Source organism: Equus przewalskii, chromosome 2 (assembly GCF_037783145.1).
Source record: "Equus przewalskii isolate Varuska chromosome 2, EquPr2, whole genome shotgun sequence".
Classification (NCBI taxonomy): domain Eukaryota; kingdom Metazoa; phylum Chordata; class Mammalia; order Perissodactyla; family Equidae; genus Equus; species Equus przewalskii.
Genome location: NC_091832.1, coordinates 51,663,981 through 51,690,988, shown reverse-complemented (window position 1 = coordinate 51,690,988; position 27,008 = coordinate 51,663,981). Strand labels below are relative to the sequence as shown.

General features: G+C 38.0%; 1 protein-coding gene across 8 annotated transcripts in view; it reads right to left on the bottom strand.

The window, feature by feature from the left end:
* PPP3CC (protein phosphatase 3 catalytic subunit gamma) overlaps positions 1 to 27,008 on the bottom strand; it is a 98,029-nt gene that overhangs the window by 37,970 nt on the left and 33,051 nt on the right. For all 8 annotated transcript variants that reach the window (XM_070611283.1, XM_070611281.1, XM_070611280.1 and 5 more), the window contains exons 2-4: positions 17,043 to 17,240; positions 16,587 to 16,711; positions 5,875 to 5,986 (exon numbers count right to left, since the gene is read on the bottom strand). In XM_070611283.1, coding sequence (XP_070467384.1) covers positions 5,875 to 5,986; positions 16,587 to 16,711; positions 17,043 to 17,240 — 435 coding nt within the window. The remainder of the gene's footprint in view (positions 1 to 5,874; positions 5,987 to 16,586; positions 16,712 to 17,042; positions 17,241 to 27,008) is intronic.

Genomic DNA, 27,008 nt, shown 5'->3' with positions numbered 1-27,008 from the left:
AAACTGCACTTGACTTGGTGTGCTTATTCCAAGACTTATTTACATTTCAGATGCAGCATTCGAATCAAACAGGAGTGTCTTGGTAGGTAAAAGAAAGAGAAAGAAACCTGGTTTAACAAAATTAAAGCAAGTGAAAGCAAATAAAAACCTGAGATAAGAAATTCTGTGCAAAATGAGACACTTAAAATATTTCCCAGATCTATTGTTCCATCTTCTATAAATAGTCTGAACCAATTATACCAGTCAAAAAAAGAACTCTGAAAAAACAGAGGAACAATTAGATAAAATGTTACCTAAAAAAACCTGAACCTTAACTCAGAACAGAGGCATCCATAAACAGCTTTCTTCATTACTTTCTACTGCTAAATACTGAGCATTACAGGGCCTTTGTTAACTGCTTGATATGCATTATGTATATTTTCAGGTAAAAAAAAAAAGGTGTAATGAGGAATACCCCAATATTTGACTTAGAAAAATAATGCAAAGTATTTCCAATTTTTAAACTATTAGACGAAGTGATCTCAAATGACAAATAGTAAACTGTTTCCGAGCCTCTGGAGCAGGCCTTCCTAACAGCAGCACGCAGTGTAATTACCTGAGGTGGTTTAGCAAGCCAGTTCAATGCCTGGGCCCCAACTGGGTAATTTTAAAGTTACCAGGTAAAAAATATATAAAATAGTAGTACATGGTGGTGATAAAAGCTAATTCAAGCAGTAGCATGGGAGGATATAAAATTAAAAGTGCAAATCTTCCTGACCCAACTCCCCACAGGTAATCACTATTACAAATTTTTTCTGCATATTATTTTTAATTTACAAAGGAGATCTCACTATACGTGTTCTGCAAATGGCACCCGTCACCTAACAATATATTTGAACATCTCTCCATATCAGAACATCTATATCCACCTTGATCTTTCAACAGTTGCACAGTATTCTATTTTTTCAGTTGTATTATAACTTATTTAAGCAGTCCCTTGTTAACATTTAGATTCTCTTTGTTTTGCTATTACAATTAACACTATGATGAACATCCTTACACACACATATTTTCTTTTCTTTCTGTGAGTATACAGTGTGGTAGGTAGAATTCTAAGATGACCTACACCTTTGTGTAATCTGTGCCCCCTTTGGGTGGAATCTGTGAATATGCTGAGACTCCCATGATTACACTTTGCTATGACAAAAGAGATTCTCTTGGGGGGGGATTTTCTCCAGCTGGCTGAACACAGAAGAGAAGGGCAGAAAGATGCATCCAGGCTGCCTGGAAGAAAGCAAACACCCATATGGTGAACCACCCATAGAGCCACATGGCAAGGAACCGCAAGCAGGCTCTAGAAGCTGAGGGTATTCCCCAGCCCATAACCAGGAGGAAAACGGGGACCTTAATCCTATAGTCACAAAGACTGCCAACAACTAGTGAGCTTGGAAAAAGACCCCAAGCTCCAGATGAGAACTGCAGCCCTGGTGACACCTTGATTTCAGCTCAGTGAGACCCTTAGCAGAGAATTGAGCCACACTGGGCCTGGACTTCTGATCCAAAGCACTGTGACATAACAAATGTGTTGCTTTAAGCAGCAAAATTTGTAGTAATTTGTTGTGCAGCATCAAAAATCAATACAATCTGCATGGCAAATTCCTATAAGTCAAACTGCTGGGTTAAAATTTTGTAGACATTCCAAAATTGTTCTTCAAATATTTTACACTAATTTAAACACTCAGCAACAGTAGATAGAATTTTTTTTAACTTCCTGGTTATTACCTACTGATGTAAAGTGTTTATTCCAATAAGTCCCAAGGGCTGGAATGATCTGTATCTTGCCTACTTGCGGCTGACTTTTCTGTCAGAGGGATTTTTTTTTTCCTGAGGAAGATCTGCCCTGAGCTAACATCTGTGCCACTCTTCCTCCACTTTATATGTGAGACATCATCATAGCATGGCTGACAAGTGGTGTAGGTCCACACCTGGGATTTGAACCTACAAACCTGTGCCACTGAAGCAGAGTGTGCCAAACTTAACCACTACACCACAGCGCTGGCCCCCTGAGGGAGTTTTTTTAAGTGTTCATACTCTAAAATTTCTTGTCGTAAGAACAACCTTCTCTACAGGCTCTACTAGGAGGAAGGCTGTCATTACAACTACCAACTCCAATGGAGGGAGCTACTGGTGACAAGAGTTAACAGAGCATACGGAACACAACTGAACTGCAATCTACCTGGAAGTAAAAGGATTTTGTGGAGGACTGGATAAACTCTGAGTCTCTGAAAACAAATTTAAAAGTTGTTTTTCTGGTGAGGAAGATTGGCCCTGATCTAACATCTGTTGCCAATCTTCCTCTTTTTGCTTGAGGAAGATTGTCCCTGAGCTAACATCTGTGCCCATCTTCCTCTATTTTGTATGTGGGACGCCGCCACAGCATGGCTTGATGAGTGGTACATAGGTCCATGTCCAGAATTCGAACCTGCAAACCCTGGGCTGCCGAAGTAGAGTGCATGAACTTAACCACTACACCATGGGCCAGATCCTTAGAAGTTTTTTTTCGGGGCTGGCCTGGTGGTGCAGCAGTTAAGTTCGCACGTTCTGCTCTGGTGGGTTCACCGGTTCGGATCCCGGGTGTGGACATATGTATCGCTTGTCAAGCCATGCTGTGGCAGGCATCCCACATACAAAATAGAGGAAGACAGGCACAGATATTAGCTCAGGGCTAATCTTCCTCACAAAAAAAAAAGGTTTTTTTTTCAACTTTGAATATTCTCATGGGAAGAAAGCCTTAAGTATTTTACAATATATTCCTCCAAGATAACAATCTGAAGAAAAATCCGAGTAGGACACAAAGTGAAATCCATGATCAAAATATCAGTTACAGGGGCTGGCCCGATGGTGTAGTGGTTGAGTTCATGTGCTCTGCTTTGGCAGCTCAGGGTTCATGGGTTTGATCCGGGTGTGGACTTACACACTGCTCATCATGCCACACTGTGGCTTTGTCCCACATATAAAATAGAGGCAGATTGGCACAGACGTTAGCTCAGCAACAATCCTTCCTCAAGCAAAAAGAGGAAGATTGGAAACGGATGTTAGCTGAGGGTGAATCTTCCTCACATACACAAAAAAATATCTATCAGTTACATGAACACTAAAGTTTTTTTAAATTTTTATTTATTTATTTTCTGCCGAGGAAGCTTCACCCTGAGCTAACATCTGTTGCCAATCTTCCTCTCTTTTTTTTTGACCAGTAAGTGAGTTTAATGCATTTGAGATGCCTCATCCAGGCCTCGTTCACTCAAAGGATCTATATAACTGTTGTCCTTCTCAGGTGTAACTGGATGAAGGTGGCTTTGCCCATAACTCTCTGGGTCTGCTCTGGTTCATCCTGGACATCTGGGAGCCAGTGTAGACTCTATCACACAGGAGGAGCTCATCAGCTCTCTGGTAGGCTCTGGGTGCATCTTGGTGAGAGGAGAGACCTCTCCAGAGATGGAGACATTTGTGGTGGCCATCGTTGTGACCTAGTCCAGGCGTGCTGACACAGATCCCAATCTTCCTCTTTTTTTTTGCTTGAGGAATATTAGCCCCAAGCTAGCATCTGTGCCAATCTGCCTCTATTTAGTATGTGGGTCACTGCCACAGCATGGCTGATGAGTGGTGTAGGTCCACACCTGGGATCCAAATCTGCAAACCTGGGCCGCCAAAGTGGAGCACACTGAACTAACCCACTAGGCCATGGTGCCAGCCCCTGAAGTATTTTTACATATTCAGGATTAGTTGGGGGAAGAAGTAGATTTTACAGCCAGGCAAGACCCAAAAGATTTATTCCTTATTTTATAGAGAATATGCTAACATCTCAGAAATTTTTTAAAAAAGTATAATTTTGGTTTTGTTTCTTTGTTTGTTTTAAATTACGGGGTTTTGGGCCAGCCTGGTGGTTGAGTGGTTGGGTTCATGCGCTCTGCTTCAGCAGCCCAGGATTTTGCCGGTTTGGATCCTGGGTGCGGACATGGCACCGCTCATCAGGCCATGCTGAGGTGGCGTCCCACATGCCACAGCTAGAAGGACCCACAACTAAAAATACACAATTATGTACCGGGGGGCTTTGGGGAGAAAAAGGAAAAATAAAATCTCTAAATTTCAGGGTTTCTTTTACTTTCCTTTCACTATAAAAATATAAAAATTCCTTGGAGTATAAACTGATACATCATTTCTTTTGGAAGGCTATTTAGAATATCAAAAGTCTTTAAAAATGTTCACGCCCTCTGATTTAGTAATTCTCTTCTGAGAGTTTGTCCTAAAGATACAAATTATAGATGATCATTGATTCAGCAAACTAATTCAAATAATATTTATTAAACATCCCCTATGAATTATTAATACTGTTCTGGGAAAACAACAGTAAACAAAACATGTCTCTGCTGTCATGGAGCTTAAATTCTGGTGGGAGAGAAAGACAATAAACAAACAGATAAAAAATACACAAATTTTATATATTAAAAACAGAAAAGTTTCAGGTGTTGACACATATTATTAAAAGAAAGCAGGGTATGAGAGTACAATGATGAGGTTTTATTTATTTATTTATTTTTAAAGATTGGCACCTGAGCTAACAACTCTTGCCAATCTTCTTTTTTTTTTTTCCATGCTTTTTTTTTTTCCTCTCCCCCAAATCCCCCCAGTACATAGTTGTATATTTCAGTTGTGGGTCCTTCTAGTTGTGGCAATGATGAGGTTTTAATTTAGAAAAAGTAAGCAGGGAAGAAAATCTGTGAAGTGATGACATGAATCAAGTGAGGATGTAGGTCTGAGAAGCAGATAGATACCTGGGGAAACAAGAAACAGTAAGTAAAAATGCCCTGGGGCGAGTTCTCCCAAACATCTCCAGTACAGCCACTATCAGAGCGAATGTGAGTTAAGAGTCAATTGTGAGTACCTACATTCTGGTCAAAGAAAGCTGTGAGGTTTTTTTTAAATCAGCTAGTATGTAACATTCTGACTTTCACAAAAATTCTACCTTTAATAATAAACTTTGTACTATTACAGTATTATTTATAGTTAGAAACAACCTAAATGTCCTGCAGTTGTTAGTAAACTGCCTACATACATGATGGTGCATTCCTAAGGTGGAATACTTTAAAAACATTAAAATAACATTGTTAAATCACATTCAAAAATATTTAATGATATGGAAAAACGCCATTTTATAAAGTGAAAAGAGTAATTTATTAAACAGTACATATAGGTCCAATTTTATTTAAAAAATACACTCAGATATGTATGTATTTGAACTATTTCATGATACACTTTTATATATACAGAAAAGAACAGAAGACCACATTCCAAATAGTGAGATAACAGTGACTATCCTTTTTTTTTCCCAAAGAGTTTATTTTTTCCTTTTTCTCCCCAAAGCCCCCCAGTACATAGTTGCATATTCTTCGTTGTGGGTCCTTCTAGTTGGCATGTGGGACGCTGCCTCAGCATGGTCTGATGAGCAGTGCCATGTCCGCGCCCAGGATTCAAACTAACGAAACACTGGGCAGCCTGCAGCGGAGCGCGCGAGCTTAACCGCTCGGCCACGGGGCCAGCCCCAGTGTGATTATCTTTAACTGGCATGACTGTGGACAATTTCTATCTTCTTTTTATCTTCTTTCCTATGCTTTCCAAATGTACCAAATGTACTACTTTATAAACATAGTGGGAAAACCCAAAAGTTATTTTCAAAATACATGTCTTAAAAAGCAGAATCCTGGTTCTTACCAGAAAAAAAAACAGAACAGAAAGCATCTGAGTTCCATTAGTTTCTTTTCTCTTTATGAACATAAACTCACTTTGGGACTGGCTAAAGAGTAACTAGAAAAGATTGAGAGAAATAATTATACTTACATTCCTGTTTGAAGGTAAAATACTCTGTAAGATGCCTGCATTCATGATTTCCTCGAAGCAGAAACAATGTTTTAGGATGATTGATCTTTAAACTCCATAAAAACAGCACACACTACAAGATAAATACAAGGATAAAATTTTTACTTGTGACCATAATAAGGCACAAACATGACTTACGTCAATTCAATTCAGATGACTTGTGGCATATCTCATTGCTTTTCTCAAGCTGAAACATGAAACCTTCCAGCTTTTGAATGTGATATGCTGCTGCCCTGGAATCTGTCAGAGCACAGAGAGTAGCTTTCATACAAGGCTCTCTTTAATTTCTGTTCCCATGTTCTAGCCAAATATCCAGAACTCTGTAACAAAGCCACTCACATATATATACCTTAGTCCTAAAACCTGTATTTTACTTAATGGAGAAACACTGGAGACATTCCCACTAAAATCAGAGATAAGGCAAGGATATCCACTCTCTCCACCACTATTCAACATTGTACTAGAGGTATCAGCCAGTGGAATTAGACAAAAGAAATCAATTAGAGGCTTAAGAGTGGGTAAAGAAAAAAATAAAACTATCTCTATTTTCAGATGATATGATAGTAAACCTGAAAAACTCCAGAAAAATCAATGATAAAACTAACTCAAACAATAAAAGAATTCAGTAATGTTGGAGGATATGAAATTAGCATACAAATTTGGAGGATATGAAATTAGCATACAAAATCAATAGCCTTCATACACACAAACAATAAATAGGACACAATAGTAGAAAAAACTCCATTTACAACAGCAGCAAAAATTAAGCACATAGGAATAAATTTAATAAGAAATGTCCAAACTCATACCAGGAAAAATGTAAAACACTCCTGAAAGACACAAAAGTAGATACGAACAAATGGAAAGACATTCCCGTTCTTGGACAGGATGACTCAACTTTAAAAGATTATAGTTCTTCCTAATTTATTTTATAAAATCATTCCAATTCCAACAAAAATACCAACAAGCTACTTTATGGAGTTAGACAAGTTGATACTTAAATTTATATGGAAAAATAAACATGCAAAACCAGCCAGGAAACAGTCAGAAAAACACTGAAAAAGAGAAACTGTGAGGGAGGACTAGACCGACCTGATGTCTAAACATACTACAAAGCTTCTACAATTAAAACAGTGATACCTGCACATATATGGATAAATATACCAGTGAAATAAAATAGTCCAAAAATTAATCCAAGTACATATAAAAATTTGGTATATTAATAAAGTTGGCATCCTAAATCACTAGAGTAATGATGGACTTCTTAACAAATGTCTCTGGGACAAGTGGTGCCATTTTAAAAAAACATTAGATCTCTATCTCACATAATACATAATAAATGACAAACAGATAAGGAATCTAAATGTATCAAAATCAAACCATAGAAGTTCTAGAAGAAAACATGTGAGTGAGTTCTTCTTCAGTCTCAGTGTGGGGAAAAACTTTATAACTAATGACTCAAAATTTGGAGGCAAAAAAAGAAAAGACAGATAAATTTGACTACATAAAAGTAAAAATAATTTGCACGGTAAAAAAAATAATTTGGTAAAAACTGACAAAACTACATATTCACTTAACTTTTGACCACTTCTAGGAGCCTACCCTGAAGATACACCTCCAACAATAAGAAAACATCTGCACAAGGTTGCAGTATTGTTTGCAATAGCAAAATATTGAAAACAATGTAAATGACCATACACAGGAGTGAGGCTGAGAAAATTAGGATATAGCCACACAGTGAAGTACCATGAAGCTATAAAAAAAGAATGAGAGTGGGGCCAGGCCCATAGCATAGTGGTTGGGTTTACCACGCTCTGCTTCGGCGGCCCAGATTCACATGTCTGGATCCTGGGTACAGACCTACACCACTTGTCAGCCATGCTGTGGCAGTGACCCACATATAAAGTAGGGGAAGACTGGTACAGATGTTAGCTCAGGGCTAATCTTCCTCAGCAAAAAAAAAAAAGGAGAGAGAGAGAGCAAGAGAGAGAAATCCCTATAAACTGATTTGGAGCAATTTCCATGATTTACTGTTAAGTGAAAAAAGCACAAAAAGTACAAAAGAGTATCTATAGTACACTACTATTTAAGTAATAAAGAAGAGGATATAAGAAATACACACGTATCTGCTCACTTGAGCATAAGAAAATGGGAAGGATAAATCAGAAGACCAATAACCTACACAGGGCAGAGAGGAAAGGAGTGGAAAGAAAGAGGAACTGGGATGAGTTGGGAGGGATGAGGAGAGCGTGACACTTCTCAAAGCATCGGTTTTTGGATAGCTTTGACCTCTAGAACCACTATAATGTTTTATATGTGCCCCCAAAATAAGTAATTAAATCAACCAGGATGTGAAAGAAACTCAAAATGGAATATAAACAGTAACAAAGGAACCTAATTGTATTATAAACAGATAAAAAGCAACAAAGAAGGGGATGGGGAAAAGAACTAACCCAAGTAACTTTGGAAAAAGAACATTCTGACTGCACACCACAAGGCTAAAGACACAAAGAAATGTACACAAATACTGTAACTCCAGCTAGTCAATCTGTTTTTCACAGTATGAGTTGGCTGTTAAGTACCTATTCTATGGGTATTCTAGGATTGATCAGACAAGTGAATATACTGTAGATAATGAGAGCCAGGAGAGGGGGAAGGCTAGAATGAACCTTGTGATGTTGGACTGGAATCAGACGTATCATATGAACTCATGCTTTTTAAGACATATACAGATAGATAAATAAATAAAAATGTGACTCTGTGTATGTGGCTTAGTGTACATATATATTTCCTAGCTCCTGCTGAGAGGGCCTAGGACCTCGAAAGAACTGTGTGTATTGATTTGTGGATTACAAATCAATTTTGGCAAGGAGGCATATACACAAATGCAGAACCTGCAAATAATGAAGACTGATCATAAATACTAATCATGAAATATACCTATCTAACATGCAGCCTCTAAACATAAGCAACAAGTGACAGGAATTTGGTGAGAAACAAATAAATCAATAATTGTAGTTGGAAATTTTGACAGAAACCCAAAAGTAACTCATAGTTCAACAGATGAAAATAATCAAAGTTACAGAGAACAGTTCAAGCAGAGAATGCCTTCCTCTCGAGTACACGTGGGGTAGTCACAAAAGTCTATTAGGCACTGCATCACAAAGGGAGTCTCGATAAATTCCAGAACGAATATTATTCAGATCATGATCTCTAATCAAATTACATTAATCAGAATCAGTAACAAAATACTAACTCTAAAAAAATCCTGCATGACCGGAAACAAAAAACATACTACTTTACTGTCCTAGGCTTACAGAGAATTCTTAAAATATAAAATACTGAATGATAACAAGAAGAATACATGTCAAAATCTGTGAGACCTAGACAAAGCAGCACTTAAAAGGCAATGTATACAGCGATAAGTACATTTATTTTTTAAAAAAGCTATGTAAATATGCTAGTATACGCTTAACCTATCGCTGAAAAGTCATATGAGAAACTCTTACTGATTGTAAGAGTGGGATGGCTAACATGTGAGGAGATGCTCAATCTCATTAGTAATTAGAGAAATACTAATTGAAACAACAATAAAATATTACTTTATACCCATCATTTTGGTAAATATTATAAAATGATATGATAAAACCAAATTCGAGAAAGACAGATGTGAAGAAATATCTTAGGTGCTATTGGTAGGAGTACAGAATGGTACAGCTATTCTGAAGTGATCTGGCAACAGTTAGTTCAAGTATGAAGACATATAGCCTTTTCCCTAGCAATCCCACTCTTGTTAACAAACCATAGAGAAACTAAAACATGAGACCATAAGTGGATTTATATAAGGGTGTTCATCACAGCAGTGTTCGTTGTAGACAGAAACTGGAGGCAATCTAGGTGTCCCCTATTGAGAACACAGAACTAAAATGTCATAGATGTATGCCACGGAATACTACACAGCAGGCAGAAAGCAATGAACTTACAGCAACCTGGATAGATCTTAAAAACATAATGACAAGTGAAAAACAGCATCAACAGAAACAGAGCTACAGCAGTGGTTCTCAGTGTGCCACATTCACCTCAAAGGGCAGTGTGTCATCATCACATGGGAACTTGTTAGAAATATAGGTTTTCAGGCTCTACCCCAGACCTAATGAATCAGAAATTCTGGGGTGAGGCTCAGCAATCTGATTTTGAACAAGCCCTCCAGGTAATTATGACAGATGTTAAAGTCTGAGGACCACTGAACAGTACCATAACATTTACATAAAATTAAAGTACTTTGTCCACAAAAATTTTACATATTAAAAAATTAAGAGGCCAGCCCCATGGCCGAGTGGTTAAGTTTGCATGCTCCGCTGCAGGCAGCCCAGTGTTTCGTCAGTTCGAATCCTGGGTGCAGACACGGCACTGCTCATCAAGCCACGCTGAGGCGGCATCCCACATGCCACAACTAGAAGGACCTAGAATGAAGAATATACAACTATGTACCAGGGGGCTTTGGGGAGAAAAAGGAAAAAAATAAAATCTTAAAAAAAAAATTAAGATAAGGTACTCTATGTATTCTGAAGCATATACCAAATACAAGAGAAACACGTATACTAGGGGAGAGGGAGTAGGGAAAGTAGAGGTCACAGACAAAAAAAAGTATAACAACAGAGAAGGACATTGCAAAGACTACTCATAAATGTGCCATGACCTGAAGAGCTTGATTAAATCAGCTGAGATTTTCCCACTTCCCAAAAAGCCAAGACTTCAAAATTCTGAATCCAAACACTTCTCAATATGCCCAATCTAAGTCATCAACATCTCTTGCCCATTCTTACAGATTAGATTCCTAACTGGTCTCCTATCCCACTTTGGGCTCCTATTGTCAATTCACTACATTACAGCCAGAGTAACTGTTTTAAAACATAAATGAATATGTCACTCCCCTGCTTGAAAAAAAAAAATCTCCAATGGCTTTCTATCACACTCAGAATAAAACCCAAACTCCTCACTATGATTCACAAGGCCTGATGTCGTCTAACCCCTGCCTCTCTCTCTGACACATCACCCACATCTTCCCCGTACTCGCCATTCTGTTGAGCCACACCAGCCTTGTTACTACTATTTGTGAACTGCCTTAGGCTTGATCACGCCTCAGAGCTTTTCCACTTGTGTGCTTTGCCTAGAATGTACTCAGACACCACCTCCTCCACATACTCAGGTGTCTATGCATGGTTCATTCCCTCAGGTCACTGAAGTTTCCGTTCAAATGTGACCTCCTCAGATAGGCCTTCCTTGATCTCCATCTAAATTAGCTATTCCTGCCCCCTTTAGCCCCTTACCCGGATTTGATTTTCACAGACACTAAACGAATGTGTGAAGCTGCTCCTCTCACTAGAAAGCACAGTAAAGGACTCGGCTTTGCTTGTTTATTTCCGTGTCCGTAGAATTTAACAATGTTTCTCAACACAGCTGCTACTGACAATTTGAAAAGCATAATTCTTTGTTGTTTAAGAGTCTACATTTGTATACCTGGACGCTGCTCGTTAAATGCCAGCAAAACCTCTCAACTATTCTAATAAACTATTCATTCATATAGCATGGTACATAATTATGAGTGCGTCTGCAGTTTAATTTCTCAAAAATGGAATTGTTGGATCAAAATATGTGTGCATTTTATTTGAGACAGACTTTGCAAAATAAAAATTATAAAACAAATATGTAGACATAAACAAATATACTTAGATGGCTTTTTTTCTTTTTTGGTTGACTTTTGTTTTCAACATATCAACTTGACAAAATATTCCAAGGAAAAACTACATTAAATTCATACATAAACTTAGAAAGCACTTTCTCTTTCCTATACTTACTTTTCCCAACCAAGAACATGGTATGTTTTAATTTATTTGAGTCTCTATTTCTGCCTCCTAGAAAGACAAACTCACCATCTGAAGTGATGAGATTTATAAAAGCACAGCCCAATGGCCAGCCCAGTGGCACAGCGGTTAAATTCACACGTTCCGCTTCGGCAGCCCGGGGTTCGCTGGTTCTGATCCCAGGTGCGGACAGGGCACCGCGTGGCACGCCATGCTGTGGTAGGCGTCCCACATATAAAGTAGAGGAAGATGAGCATGGATGTTAGCTCAGGGCCAGTCTTCCTCAGCAAAAAGAGGAGGATTGGCAGCAGTTAGCTCAGGGCTAATCTTCCTCAAAAAAAAAAAAAGCACAGCCCACACTCACACTGCAATGTAATTTTGTTGATATACTTCTCAGCCTCTAATCTCAAGTTTTATTTCTGTATATTATACATGAAGATGCAACTGTGCAATTATCTTGTACAATTCAATTACAAGGTCATGATTATCAGAAGATCTGTTCAGACACTCAATTACTTCTTTATTTCTATGTGAACAGAATTTTTACTGTGTCTCAAGAATCATTTCTGTGTCAACAATTGTTCATCAGTTGGTCATCTGATAACATTTCCTCTTTGGTGGCTCCTGTGCTCTTAGTATACCATATTCCATGCTGAAAATGTTCCTTTTAACCCTTTCTTTTATTGAAAAATCAACTAAAGGAAACTAAAGTTTAGCTTCCTCTAGCACAGAGGAAGTACTTTATAATGGGTACAAATGAAGAAGGAAGCCCAGGGTTCCAGGGGCCAGCCCCGTGGCCCAGTGGTTAAGTTCTCATGCTCCTCTTCAGCGGCCCAGGGTTTCGCTGGTTCAGATCCTGGGCGTGGACACGGCACCGCTCATCACGCCATGCTGAGGCAGCGTCCCACATGCCACAACTAGAGGACCCACAACTAAAAATACACAACCATGTACCGGGGGCTTTGGGGAGAAAAAGGAAAAATAAAATCTTTAAAAAAAAAAAAAGAAGGAACCCCAAAAGGCTCAGAAAAAGTGAAACTTTACTATTCTGTTTTATCAGTGACATTTGGATCAGTCCCCATCAAAGCCTGCATTGCTTCTAGAAACAGCAGTGCTTGCTCTGGGCATGGAAAAAAAGTCAGCATGTCTTGATTCTCTCATATAGGCTCAAAGGAAGAGAAATTATTAGGTATCAAAAGAGAAAAAAGTGAAATAAGGTGCTATGAAAATAATCTGGCAATATGTACCAAAAGCCTTAAAAATGCTCACTCTTTCACCCAGTTATTTCACTTATAAGAATCTGACTGAGGGGCCGGCCTGTGGCTGAGTGGTTAAGGTCCCCAGCTCCGCTTTGGCGGCCCGGGGTTTCGCTGGTTCGGATCCTGGGTGCAGACATGGCACCGCTCATCAGGCCATGCTGAGGCAGCGTCCCCCATGGCACACTAGAAGAATCCACAACTAAAAAAAAAAAAATACATGCAACTATGTACTGGGAGGATTTGAGGAGAAAAAGCTTAAAAAAAAAAAAAAGATTGGCAACAGTTGTTAGCTCATGTGCCAACCTTAAAAAAAAAAAAAAGAACCTGATTGAAGAAAATACCAGAAATGCTATCAAAGATGTAATCAAAAAGATGTTAACTGTAGTAATACGCAGAACAAAAAAAACTGGAAAACAACTATACCACTTACAGTACAAGTGATGCAATAACCAATTAACTATTGCTTAAGCCATAAAGACATTAGATGCCTCATGAAACAAGAAATCTGGAGGTAAGACACCCAGGTTTAGTGTACCAGCTCAGCATCCTCACCAAGAAACTATGCCCTCTCTACCTCTTTGATCTGTGATTCACAGCAGCTCTGCCTGTCATCCTTAGTTAGAGCACCTCCTCAGGGTCACAAAATGGCTGCTACAGTAAACACACCCACATTTGAAGTGACATAGTGGAAAGGGGGTCCAAAAGCTTTCACCTTGCACGAGTCTTCTCATCTTGAAAGAAAATGTTTCAAAACACACACAGACACAACATAACACAACACAACACAACACAACACAACAAAAACACCCAGAAGAGTTCCCTTTGTACCTTACTGGGCAAAACAAGATTCCATGTGTACCCCCAGACCAAGAGCGGTGACAGGGAATGGATTGCCATGACCAGTTCAGACCAACAAGAATTCATTCCCTGGGGCTGGGAGAAGGGCCTTCCCTCCCTGAAGTCAAAAGTTATCTCTGAACCCCCAATCTCATTTATCTGAATAAAATAGGGATTTTTGATGGTAAGGAAGGAGAGAAAAGGTAGGCAATAGGCAATAAGCAGTACCCACTACAAATCTAATTATCCAACAATAGAGGAACAGTGAAATAAATTATGGTATTTATACCACTAACCATGCTTTTGGAGAAATTTTAATGATAGAGAAAAATGCTTTCAAGACAGTGTTGAGTGGGGGGAAAAAAGGGTACAAAAAGGAATGCACAAAATGATTTCAATTTTCTTTAAAATATACATACACAAATGTAAAAAAAGAAAGACTGCAAGGAAATATAATAAAATGTTAACATTAATTATCTCTGATTTACTATAGTTTTTGTTTTATTAGATTCTGCATTTCCCAATTTTTCTACAAAAGACATGAATTATCTACAACAAAAAATTGTCATAGTGACTCTATTACCTTATTTTCATTCATTTGACAAAAACATCACACTCAGCCTTATCAAGGACATTGAGAAAAAATTACTGTTGAAGTATATACTTGTATCATATTGAACTAAGCTATAGCCTACATAAGTTTATAATTTGAGTGGTTTATAAGTAAGTGACTTTCAACTAACACTAGATATCACCTACAGTTCAGTTTTAAAACTGGCATAAAATAGCACTGTCATTCTAAAGTTTTGATTCATTTATCTCTTAAGATGTTCCAGGAAAACATTTTAAGTTAGCCAAGCATCAAGTAACAGGATAAAGCCAAATACAAACTATGATTTATAAACATTCATTCATTCAACAAATATTAACTGAGTGCCTACTATGTGTCAGGCACTGTGCTAGGCCCTAATATGAAGAACCCTGCTGATAATTAAACACTTTCACATTACACTGAAAGATCTACTCACCAGTGTAACTTTTCTGGCAAACTGTCAGCTCCCATAGAGAGCATGAGTCTTGTTCATTATTTTATCTTCAGAGCCTGCCATAAAATTGACACTCAGGAAACATTCGTTGATGAGTGAGGAAAAGAGTATATAAAACAAAATATTCTGAACATAGTATATGTGTACAAAAAATCATTGTGGATTTTGTGTGTGTGCGCTTTACTGAATATACTGATGCACTGAAACTATTTTTAAAGTATATGAGTTAACAATCAAAAGATGATTTGGTACAATATTTATCTTTTTAAAAAGTTGTTTCATTACATAAAATAACTAATTAAAAATTCACTAAAATCTGTATTCTCCTTCTCTTCAGCCCCTAAAACTTCCTCATGCTAGCAAACACGAAAAGAAGTAAACATTCAATGTATCTTTCAAACATCCATACTTTTGACTTACTGTCTACTGAAGCATGATGTGAACAGGAATAGGGAAGCTTTCCAATTATATAGTGTGAGTATGATCTCCACCCATGCCAGGTACCTATTTAGAGACCTTGGGAATTTCCTGAGCAGTAGGGAAAATGTGCTTCTTTTCTTAGTTCTATCATTAACTTTTATCCTCGTACATGACACTAAGTGAACTTCAGGCAGTGGCAGATAACACTGAACTTTTCTGATTCATGAGTTGAGGCTGCCTATACCACCAAAGAGTAGGATCTATTTCTCTTGTCGTTTATTTTCCTGGCAGCTTTAGAACAACTGCAGGTTCCTTGGTTGGGCACCAGGTGAGACAGCTGACTTGTATTTAGGAGTGATGATGCACGAACAATAAACCTTCAGCCACCAGAAACACACTTAGTACAGTGAGATTCTCACACTGAGAGAGAGGCCGAAGTAAAGACTACAAGACCAAGCCGACTCAATTTCTCATCCCACGCTTATTCGGGGCACATTATAAATTCGATTGCTTACATTATTTCCAAAGTTACTTCTCTTTCATTTGCCAAGCATGGACAGCTGAACCCAATGGACATTAAACAGGAATGTGCGGTGGTTCCATTGTACTCAGTCCTTGCATTAGGTTGCAAAATAGTTTTATCTTTTATACATAAAACCTTACACTTCGTTTTAATTCTAACGATTTTCTTCTTATCATTTAATTTTCAAAATACATAAAAGTAAATTCTGAGTTTTCATTAACTTCATCAACTGTAATCATTTTTTCCTTCAATGAACACTTACTAAAAGTGCTTACTCAATAGTATGAGAAATTATTCCCACAATAAGCTAAGTGTCTGCTTATTTAGCACTGCAGTTACTCTAACAGTTAACTGTAGCCCAGCAGCTTATGGTCTTATAATTAAGGTCAGCTAATCCAAACCCTGCTTAGGGTGAATAGCAACTTATGTCATTTATACACAGCCTGTACACTATCTTCAAAGAGGAAAGTTCTAGTAAACATTTAACTTATTTGCAAAGCTGAATTAATATAGCCTTCTATATGTCAGATGTTCTACTGGCTAAAAAAAGGAATATATTTTTTTAATATCAATTAAAACACTTCTCTATCACTTTCATTATTGAAAGTAACAAAGTTTATAAATTCCATTGGTGTTATTTTAATTTCTTCTACTGAAGGATGGAAAGCAAATTTTTTTAAAAAAGACAATATGATACGTCCAACATATCCAGTTTCATTTTTACCTCTATACTGAAATAGCCTCTGTCCACATAGTCACCAAGAAAGAGGTAGCGTGTATTACTAGGTGATCCTCCAACTTCAAATAATTTCATCAAGTCAAAGAATTGCCCATGAACATCGCCACACACTAGGAAAAAAAGGACATAGAGTGAGATGAAAAATTACGTCTTAGAAGAGAAAAGGGTATTATAGCAATAGGGATTGCAGTTTAACTTAAATCACTTTAGCTTTTGACTGGACTGCTCTATAATTATAGTCAATCTATCAATACTGACTAGTCCTATTGGAATTATTAGACATTTTAAATTGTATGTCTTCAACAAACAACAAATATACTAAAAAATCCTAAGACTGTCTCATAATTCCTAGAAAAATTATTACATATTTTAGTTGGTTATTTGTAATCATTTCTCACATCAGCTCAAGTCTAAGTGCCACCATACAAATACTTCTCATACCTGTGATTGGAGCATCTACTTCGAGCATAGTCTCCTCTTGTCTCAGAATGGCAGCCCCATCGTTGATTATCTTTAGGGCTACTTCCTCTTCCAGTCGCCCTTCCTTCACCAAATGGTTTTTCAAAACATCAATTTTAGGTTTCCCATTCTCAAATACTTCCTTCAAAGTAAGCCGCTGGGTTGGAGGAAAGGGGACAGCTAGAAAGAGAGAAAAAATAATTGAAAACACTTAAACGTATAGAGAACCACCATGAACACACTTCCTTATGTAACAAACTGAACCTAATACATCACCACGATTTTACATCCATATGCCACAGCTACATGGAAAAAATTCCAAGATTTGTTTACTGTTATCATATACTGATAGAATAAATGATCGATTCTAATTTTTAAAAAGGCCACAGTTAAAGTCGAAGTCATTTAAAAGATATGCATGAATTACAATGTTTTACATACAAACATGAAAGACTTTAAAGATGATTCAGAAAATAAGCTAAAAGTGAGACAAGGGACTGGATGATATGAATATCTTTTATCTACAGAAAAGGTGTTAAAAATGAAACTGTGGTTAAAGAAAATGAAAAAAAAGAAATCACACCACCAGAAAGGCAGTTATTTCTTCCAAATAACTGACCTAATGAAACCATATGTTTAGAAGTTTGACTTCAGTTCCTGGTTAGGGGAATCACAGACGTAGACTTTATTCTTAAAAAGTAGTTGCTTAAAATATTACTGACAACAAGAATACCACTAACAGGATGGAGCGCCTGAGAACAACTTGGGATAGTAACAGAGCATAGCCTTGAGCATGGGAGGTCTAGTTGTTTTCTCTAATCTGGAAACGCGAACAACTAACTTCAGTTTATGCTGGATATAAAGTCATACAACATCACAGTGAACTAGCAACTTTAACAGAAAAAAATTTTTGACATTTTAAAATTGGCCATCATTTCCTCATTTACCTACTTTATAACGCAGTCCGGTTTAGATTCCCTGTGGTCTAACAGCCACAAGTCTATAAATGCTAACTTTAAAACGAGGGGTTCATTTTGTGATTTATGTCTGCTGGTTTCACTTCCAGCTTTATGGAGTGTTATTAAGAACCGAGTTGAAATCTACAGGTACTTTAAAAATTTTAGGCTTGATCTAGCCATACCATTTTGTACTAGTTACAAGTAAAGAAAGTCCTGTGGCAGGTTTCGTCACGCTGTTAGCTATGACCTGACTCATTCTGACTAGTCAAAGCTCACTGGAAAAATGATAGCAGCTTTCTAATCAGTCAATACCACGTTGAGACAGGGAATCATGGATATCCCCGTTTACCCAGGGCAGTCTCAGATTTCAACTACTCTCCTAGCACAATTGTTAACGGTGTCCCCTTTCACTCTCAAAAGAATCTTAATTTGAAGGATAAATTAGTCTTTTTTTTTTAAGATTGGCACCTGGCTAACAACTGTTGCCAATCTGCTTTTTTTTTTTCTTGCTTTTTCTCCCCAAATCCCCTCAGCATATAGTTGTACATTTTAGTTGTGGGTCCTTCTAGTTGTGGCATGTGGGACGCCGCCTCAAGATGGCCTGATAAGCGGTGCCATGTCCGCGCCCAGGATCCGAACCAGTGAAACCCTGGGCCACCAAAGCAGAAGGTGTGAACTTCACCACTCGGCCACAGGGCCGGCCCCATAAATTTGTCTTAATTTGTGTTATTCATATGGAATATCACCATACTACTTTAACAGGATAATCTGCTTCTTGAAAAACAAAAATAAAATATGATGATGAATCTTTTATTTATTCATCTTTGAGTCTCCAAGACAGGGTGAAAGGTTATACCTGAACAAGTTTACTTAAATTTTTACTAAAATGTAATGTAACTTACTAAAATGTAAAACAACAACAAAATCCTTTACAGTTTCGAGATTCTTACTGAAATACTTTCAGATGAAATTATATACTATTTAGGATTTGCTTCATAATAATAGGCGAGGGACAAGGAAGAAACAGTAGTAGAGATGAAAAAGACTGTAGCGAGTTACTAACTCTTGAAACTGGGTGAGCTCACTTGGAAGTTCATAACACTGTTCTCTCTACTGTGGCAATATGTTTGAAATCCTTATAATAGAAAAAGTAGAAAGAATTACCAAAACTAAGAGTATAAGCTTTAGAGAAACTTTCTTTAGAGAAATTTACATGAGGTTCAATCAACAGCTACATTTAATCTTAATTTCTTGCAGATGACTTCAGAGAACCACCAGTCCTCTGAAATCTTGATCCAAAAAATAGATAGAAGATTCCACACTTAATCCTCTCCTTTCATACTTAATTTACCTCTTTTTGGTTTTTAAACTCTTATTCTCTATTTCTAGATAGCCAATCTGCCCTTTCCTAGTTTTGAAATGAACCCCACAGAAAGCCTACTTGTTTTTAATCTCCCACTTTGTAAACCAAAGAAATTGGCCAACAAACTGAAAACAAAGTGAAATAACATAAAATCAAATACGTTGGAATCGACAAAAAAGTATTATAACAAAGGTAGTTCCAGAGACAAGAGATCCACAGGTATTATTCAACTTTTACCAGTAGTACTATTACTGCTAATAAAAATAATTTCCCTTGGGGCTGGCCCTCTGGCCAAGTGGTGAAGTTCGCGGGCTCAGCTTCAGTGGCCCAGGGTTTTGCTGGTTCGGATCCTGGGCACAGACATGGCACCACTCATCAGGTCACGTAGAGGTGGTGTCCCACATAGCACAACTAGAGGCACTCCCAACCACAATATACAACTATGTACCGAGGGCTATGGGGAGAAGAAGAAGGAAAAAAAAGATTGGCAACAGATGTTAGCGCAGGTGCCAATCTTTAATAAAAAAATATAATAATTTTCCTTAGATACTATTCAGTTGCAGTCAGAGAACAGTTTACAAAATAGGAAACCCATTTTTCTTATATATCATGAAAGCTATGTAAGTAGAAGTGACAACAACCTAAAGAGCTCCTGAGGAAGAAATTTAGATATTTTTTCTTTCTCTCAAATTCTTCAGCTGCAACTTATTTAAAACAAAACAAGTAAACCAGTCATTTAGTTAAAGCAAAAGCAAGGCTGAATCAAGGATCAAGGGGATTCTGCCCAGCTAAGAGAGATGGGTCACAGCTGAGCCAGGGACACTAAGCAGAATTAAGATTGGCTTGGGACAACATACATAACAGAAAGTTCCAGAAGAGTCCTAAGTTTTTAGGTTAGGGCAAATAAAATCTATATCTGTCAAGTCAGGAACAAAGAATCTTCAACTTTAAAGGAGTGAGTCCTACCTCCCCTCAAGTTACTCCCAGCTATCTTTAGAAGCCCTGAATTCTATCTCCCTTCTTTTACCAGACAGTTCTATACACACTGCAGTTGAGGTTGATTCATAGAAGAGTGGAAACAGCCACTCTTCCATGGCTGTTTAGTTTTCCTGAGAAAACTAAAGGAAACAGCCATCATCCAGCTAAGTTTGGTCACGAAAGGAAATAAGAACTTTCTAATTAAATTTGAAGTCTCCATTTTAAAGATTTTATTTTTCCTTTTCCTCCCTAAAGCCCCCGGTACATAGTTGTATACTTTTAGTTGTGGATCCTTCTAGTTGTGGCATGTGGGATGCCACCTCAGCATGGCCTGATGAGCAGTCCCATGTCTGTGCCCAGAATCCAAACCGGCAAAATCCTAGGCTGCCGAAGCAGAGTGCACAAACTTAACCACTCAGCCATGGGGCCAGCCCCCATGAAATCTCCATTTCAAAAAATATGCCCAGACACAGAGCATCCATATGTCTGAGTATGCCTATTGGGATATTCTGAGTTTACTCATTTTGTCCTGACGTAATCATTAACAGTGCCCCCTTTCACTCTCAAGTATCCGGATTTAAACAACCTATCCAGGAACAACATTCACTAGAATCCAATGAGTTGTTTGTTTAAAATGTAGATTCTTGGGCATCAGACTTGCGGAATCAGGACTTTCGGGGATCCCGCACAGGCATCTGCATTGTTAACAGCAGCCCCGGGCAATTCTTGTGCACAGTAAATTGGTGTTAGAGTGAAGCAGGAAAATGGTGAAAGGGAATTCTATGTGAAGATACAATAATCTCAGATAATCAGCACCTCCACTCACCAGTCAGCACACAGTCAGAGCTGACTGGGCTTCCTGTCCTTTCCCCCAGCCTCTACTAAGGCCACACGGATACAAAGAGTTTGGAATTTCTGAGGGAAAAAAAGGAGGATCTAGAGTAGTGCTTTGTAAACTATCTGTGGGAACTGCCGCTCCCCACCACACCCTCCAATCTGTCAAAACCTATACTTTGTAAAACGCAACAAATTACTAGAAAATGATCACATGCACAGATGTTGTGCCAATGTCAAATTGCTATAAAAGTTTTTAAATAAGTTTCTGTACTTATGACAGTTAGTAACAATTCGTGGACTTGACACTGGTTCACGGATCACACTTTGAGTAACACAGGTTTGGATAAACATGGATTTAGGGGAACAACAGGACTAGAGTCAAAACTTGAAGACTATGCATATACACATCTTCAAGCCTGAGTTTGGAGATTTTATTAAGTCTAAGGTACATACAAGATGGTGGCCCGCTGACTTCACTACTCACTTCACATTGAATGATAACCGTTTTTTCTAAGAACCCAAATCTCTGACAAGCTCATTCTCAATTGCCTTAAATGGCACACAGGATTTTGTTATTAAAAAATACAACATAATGGGGCTGGCCCCGTGGCCGAGTGGTTAAGTTCGCGCGCTCCGCTGCAGGCAGCCCAGTGTTTCGTCGGTTCGAATCCTGGGCGCGGACATGGCACTGCTCGTCAGACCACGCTGAGGCAGCGTCCCACATGCCACAACTAGAGGAACCCACAACGAAGAATACACAACTATGTACCGGGGGGCTTTGGGGAGAAAAAGGAAAAAATAAAATCTTTAAAAAAAAAAAAAAAAAAAAAAAAAAATACAACATAAGCATTTGGACTCTGCAGGCAGACGAACAAGCTAAAGTTTTAGCTTCTAACATCTTACCTGTGCTTTAAACTAGGAAGTATGTAAACTATAACATAGAGGGTCAGTCCTTGCATCCTTTCAAATCATAAATAAACCACACACGCAAGTTTCCCTTCTTCATTTCTCTGGCTGTACGTTGCCTCTTTAAATATTCCACTTTTAAAGCTGTTATCCTTCCAAAACAATGTCTTAGCACATTTTTCAAATTTCAAAGAAAAAGTACTAGACTGATTTTCAAGGCTAATAAATAACTCCATGCATTTTATTTATCCAAAAAATTAAACTAACCAATCTAGGCATTTTTAAATGAAAGAATCAAAGTGTCATTAGTGTCAGTACCAAAGTTACCGCTTTATTGGTTATATCATATCATGACTTGGGGGAGAGGGGGAGTGGTCCCTTCATCTTTAATATAGGTCTGTTATTTTATAAACTACAACCCTTACCAATGAGTAAATAGGGTTAACAGAGGGATTATAAGGTCTCAAAACACCATCATAGAGATAAAAAAAAATTGACCATGACCCAAAGGTCATTTATGCAGAAATGTGATAATTCAGAGGTTATAAAACTACAGTACTTTTTTTTTTGAAGAGTAAAAGAGGTCCTTGTTATTCAAAGATGATTGGTACTAGAAAAGCCCACTTAGGGGCCGGTCCCGTGGCTGAGTGGTTAAGTTCAAGCACTCCGCTGGGGTGGCCCAGGGTTTCACTGGCTCAGATCCTGGGTGGAGACATGGCACCGCTCATCAGGCCATGCTGAGGCGGCGTCCCACATGCCACAACTAGAAGGACCTGCAACTAAGATATACAACTACGTATGGGGGGGATTTGGTAAGATAAAGCAGAAAAAAAAAGATTGGCAACAGCTGTTAACTCAGGTGCCAATCTTTAAAAAAAAAAGGCCACTTAAAGTGAATCCACATAGAAAAATAAACATTCACAGTAAACAGTGAGGGGAAACAATTTGGAATTTTATCTTTAAAAATGAAACTATGAATTATGAAAATAATTTTATTTCATAATAAACAATTTGCAGCATGATCATAAAGAGCTGGTTTTACAAATATAACCAAGGGAATTATCATTAACCTTCTAAAAACGAATGAGCCTAAACCCCTCTTTGAATTTCAGACTCTCAAATCCAACAGCCTATTTATCAGCTACTTGGATGTCTAAGGGCATTTAAAATTTAACATGTCCAAACTTGAGTTTATTTCCCATACCACCTCTAGTCTTTTCCATCTAAATCTATGGAACTACTATTCACTCAATTGCTTAGGCCAAAAACCTAGGGAGTCTCCCTTTCCCTATTTCCTGATACTCCCAAAATCCCAATTTATCAGCAAGTCTGGTTGACTCTCTTTGAAACAGCCTTTGGATGCATTTTTTTCCTGCTTTTTCTCCCCAAATCCTCCCAGTACATAGTTGTATATTTTAGTTGTGAGTCCTTCTAGCTGTGGCATGTGGGATGCCGCCTCAACATGGCCTGACGAGTGATGCCATGTCTGCGCCCAGGATCTGAACCAGCGAAACCCTGGGCCACCGCAGCAGGGCGTGCAAACTTAACCACTTGGCCATGGGGCCGGCCCCTGGATGCATTTTTGAACACCTCCATCACTACTACCCTATTCCAGCCATGACTCTCTCTCACAGATTGCTGCAATAGCTTTCTAACTTATCTCCTCCTTCCCCCCTCTATTCTTGGCCCTTTACAGCAGCTGAAGTAACCTTTATCCCCAGCTTTACTGAGATGTAATTGACATGTAACATTGTGTTAAGTTTAAGCTGTAGGATGTGTTGATCTGATACACTTATACATTGCAAATGATTATCACACCTCCATCACATCACATTATTACCATTTCTTTTTTGTGGTAAGAACATTTAAGATCTATACTCTTGGCAACTTTAAAGTATATAATACAGTATTTTTAACTGTAAAAACCAACCTGTACATTAGATCCCTAGAACTTATTCATCTTATAACTGGAAGCTTGTACTGTAACAACTCCCCATTTCCCCCAACCTCCAGCTCCTGGTAACCACCATTCTACTCTCTGTTTCTATGAGTTCAGCTTTTTTAGATTCCACATTAAGTGATATCATATAGTGTCTTTCTCTGACTTATTTTGCTTAGCATAATGCCCTCAAGCTCCATCTACATTGTCACAAAGGGCAAGATTTCCTTCTTTCTCATGGCTGAATAATATCAGATTGTGTGTGTGTGTGTGTGTGTGTGTGTGTATATATATGCCATATCATTTTTTGTTTCTTTTTTTGCTGAGGAAGATTTGCCCTGAGCTAACATCTGTGCCAATCTTCCTCCACTTTATATATGAGTCACTGCCATAACATGGCTGATGAGTGGTGTAGGTCCACGCTCGGGATCTGAAGCCACGAACCTGGGCCACTGAAGCAGAGCGTGCTGAACTTAACCACTAGGCCACAGGGCCAGCCCCTATACCACATCTTTTTCTCCATTCATCCATCTATGGACACTTAGGTTGTTTCCATATCTTGGCTATTATAAATAATGCTGCAATGAACGTGGGAGTGCAGCTATCTCTTCGAAATAGTAATTTCATTTCCTTTGTATATATACCCAAAAGTGAGACTGCTGGATCATACGGCAGTCCTACTTTCAATTTCTTGAGGAACCTCCATACTCTCTTTCATAGTGGCTGTACCAGTTTACATTCCCACCAACAGCGTTCAAGGGTTCCCCTGTCTACACACCTTCACCAACGCTTGTTATCTCTTGCTTTGATGATAGTTATTCTAACAGGTGTGAGGTGGTATCTTGCTGTGGTTTCAATTTGCATTTCCCTGATGATGAAAGACGTCAAGCACCTTTTCACGTACCAGTTGGCCATTTGTATGTGTTCTTTGAGAAACGTCTGTTCAGTTCCTCTGCCCATTTTTCAATTGAATTGTTTGGGTTTTTGCTATTTAGTTGTATGAGCTTATCACAGATTTTGGATATTAACCCCTATTGGATATATGATTTGTAAATATTTTCTCCCATTCTGCAGGTTGCCTCTTCATTTTGTTGATTGTTTCTTTTACTGTGAAGAAGCTTTTTAGTTCGATGTAGTCCCACTTATTTTTCTTTTTGTTGCTTGTGCTTTTGGTGTCATATCCAAAAGACTGTTGCCAAGACCAGCGTCAAGGAGCTTTTCCCGTTTCCTTCTAGGAGTTTTAACATTTCAGGTCTTACGTTTAAGTCTTTAATCCATTTAGGGTTAATTTTTGTGAGTGGTATAAGATAGAGGTCTAATTTCATTCTTCTGCATGTGGTTATCCAGTTTCCCCAATACCATTTACTGAAGAGACTATTCTTTCTCCACTGAGTATTCTTGGCTCCTTTGTCAAATATTAGTTGACTGTATATGTGAGGGTTTATTTCTGGCCTCTCCAATCTGTTCCATTGGTCTGTGTGTGTTTTTGTGCCTGTACCATACCATTTTGATTATTAAAGGTTTGTACTATAGTTCGAAATCAAGAAGTGTGATGCCATGTTTATGGTGATGGATGGTAATTAGTCTTTGGGTGGTGAACATGATGTAGTCTACACAGAAATTGAAATATAATGGTGTACTCCTGAAATTTATATACCATCATAAACCAATGTTACCTCAATAAAATGAAATACAAAAAAAGAAAAAGAAAAAGAAAAAGAAGTGTGATGCCTCCAGCTTTGTTCTTTCAAAGAATTGCTTTGGCTGTTTGGGGTCTTTTGCAGTTCCATACAAATTTTAGGACTGTTTTTTCTATTTCTTTGAAAAATGTCATTAGAATTTTGATAAGGATTGCACTGAATCTATGCATGGCTTTGGGTAGTATGGACATTTTAACAACATGAATTCTTCTGATCCATGAATACAGAGTATCTTTCCATTTGTTGTGTCTTCTTCAATTTCTTTCAGCAAAATCTTGTAGTTTTCAGTGTATAGAGCTTTCACCTCCTTGGCTGAATTTATTCCTAAGTATTTTACCGTTTTTGAAGCTATTGTGAATGGACTGTTTTCTTTATTTCTTTTTCAGATATTTCATTATTAGTGTACATAACTGGTTTCTGTATGTTGATTTTGTATCCTAAAATTTTTCTGAATTAGTTGAGTAGATCAAACAGTTTTTTACTGGAGTCTTTAGGACTTTCTATATATAAGACCATGTCCTCTGCAAACAAAGACAATTTCACATCGTCCTTTCTGATTTAGATGCCGTTTGTTTCTTTTTCTTACCTGACTGCTCTAGCTAGGACTTTCAAGTACTATGTTGAATAAGAGTGTTAAGATTGGGAACCCTTGTATTACTCCTAATCTTGGAGGAAAAGCTTTCAGTCTTTTCTTGTTGAGTATGATGCTGGCTGTGGGCCTGTCATAATATGGCCTTTATTATGTTGAGGTGTGGTCTGTCTATACCCAGTTTGCTGAATGTTATTATCATGAAAGCATGTTTTATTTTGTCAAATGCTTTTTCTGCATCTATTGAGATGATCATATGATTTTTATCTTTCATTCTATTAATGTGATGTATCACATTTATTGATTTGCATATGTTGAACTGTCCTTGCATCCCAGAGGTAAATCCTGTTTGAGCACGGTGTATAATCTTTTTAATGCGCTGTTGAATGAGGTTTGCTGATATTTTGTTGAGAATTTCTTCATTTATATTCATCAAGGATATCAGTCTGTAGTTTTCTTGTAGTTTCCTTATCTGGCCTTGGTATGAGGGTAATGCTAGCCTCAAAACATGAGTTTGGGAGTGTTCTCTCCTCTTCAGTTTTTTGGAAGAGTTTGAGAAGGATTGGTATTAATTACTCTTTAAATGTTTGGCAGAACCCATCAATGAAACCATCTGGTCCTGGGCTTTTCTTCGTTGAGAGGTTTTTCTATTTTTTTCCTGAGGAAGATTTGCCCTG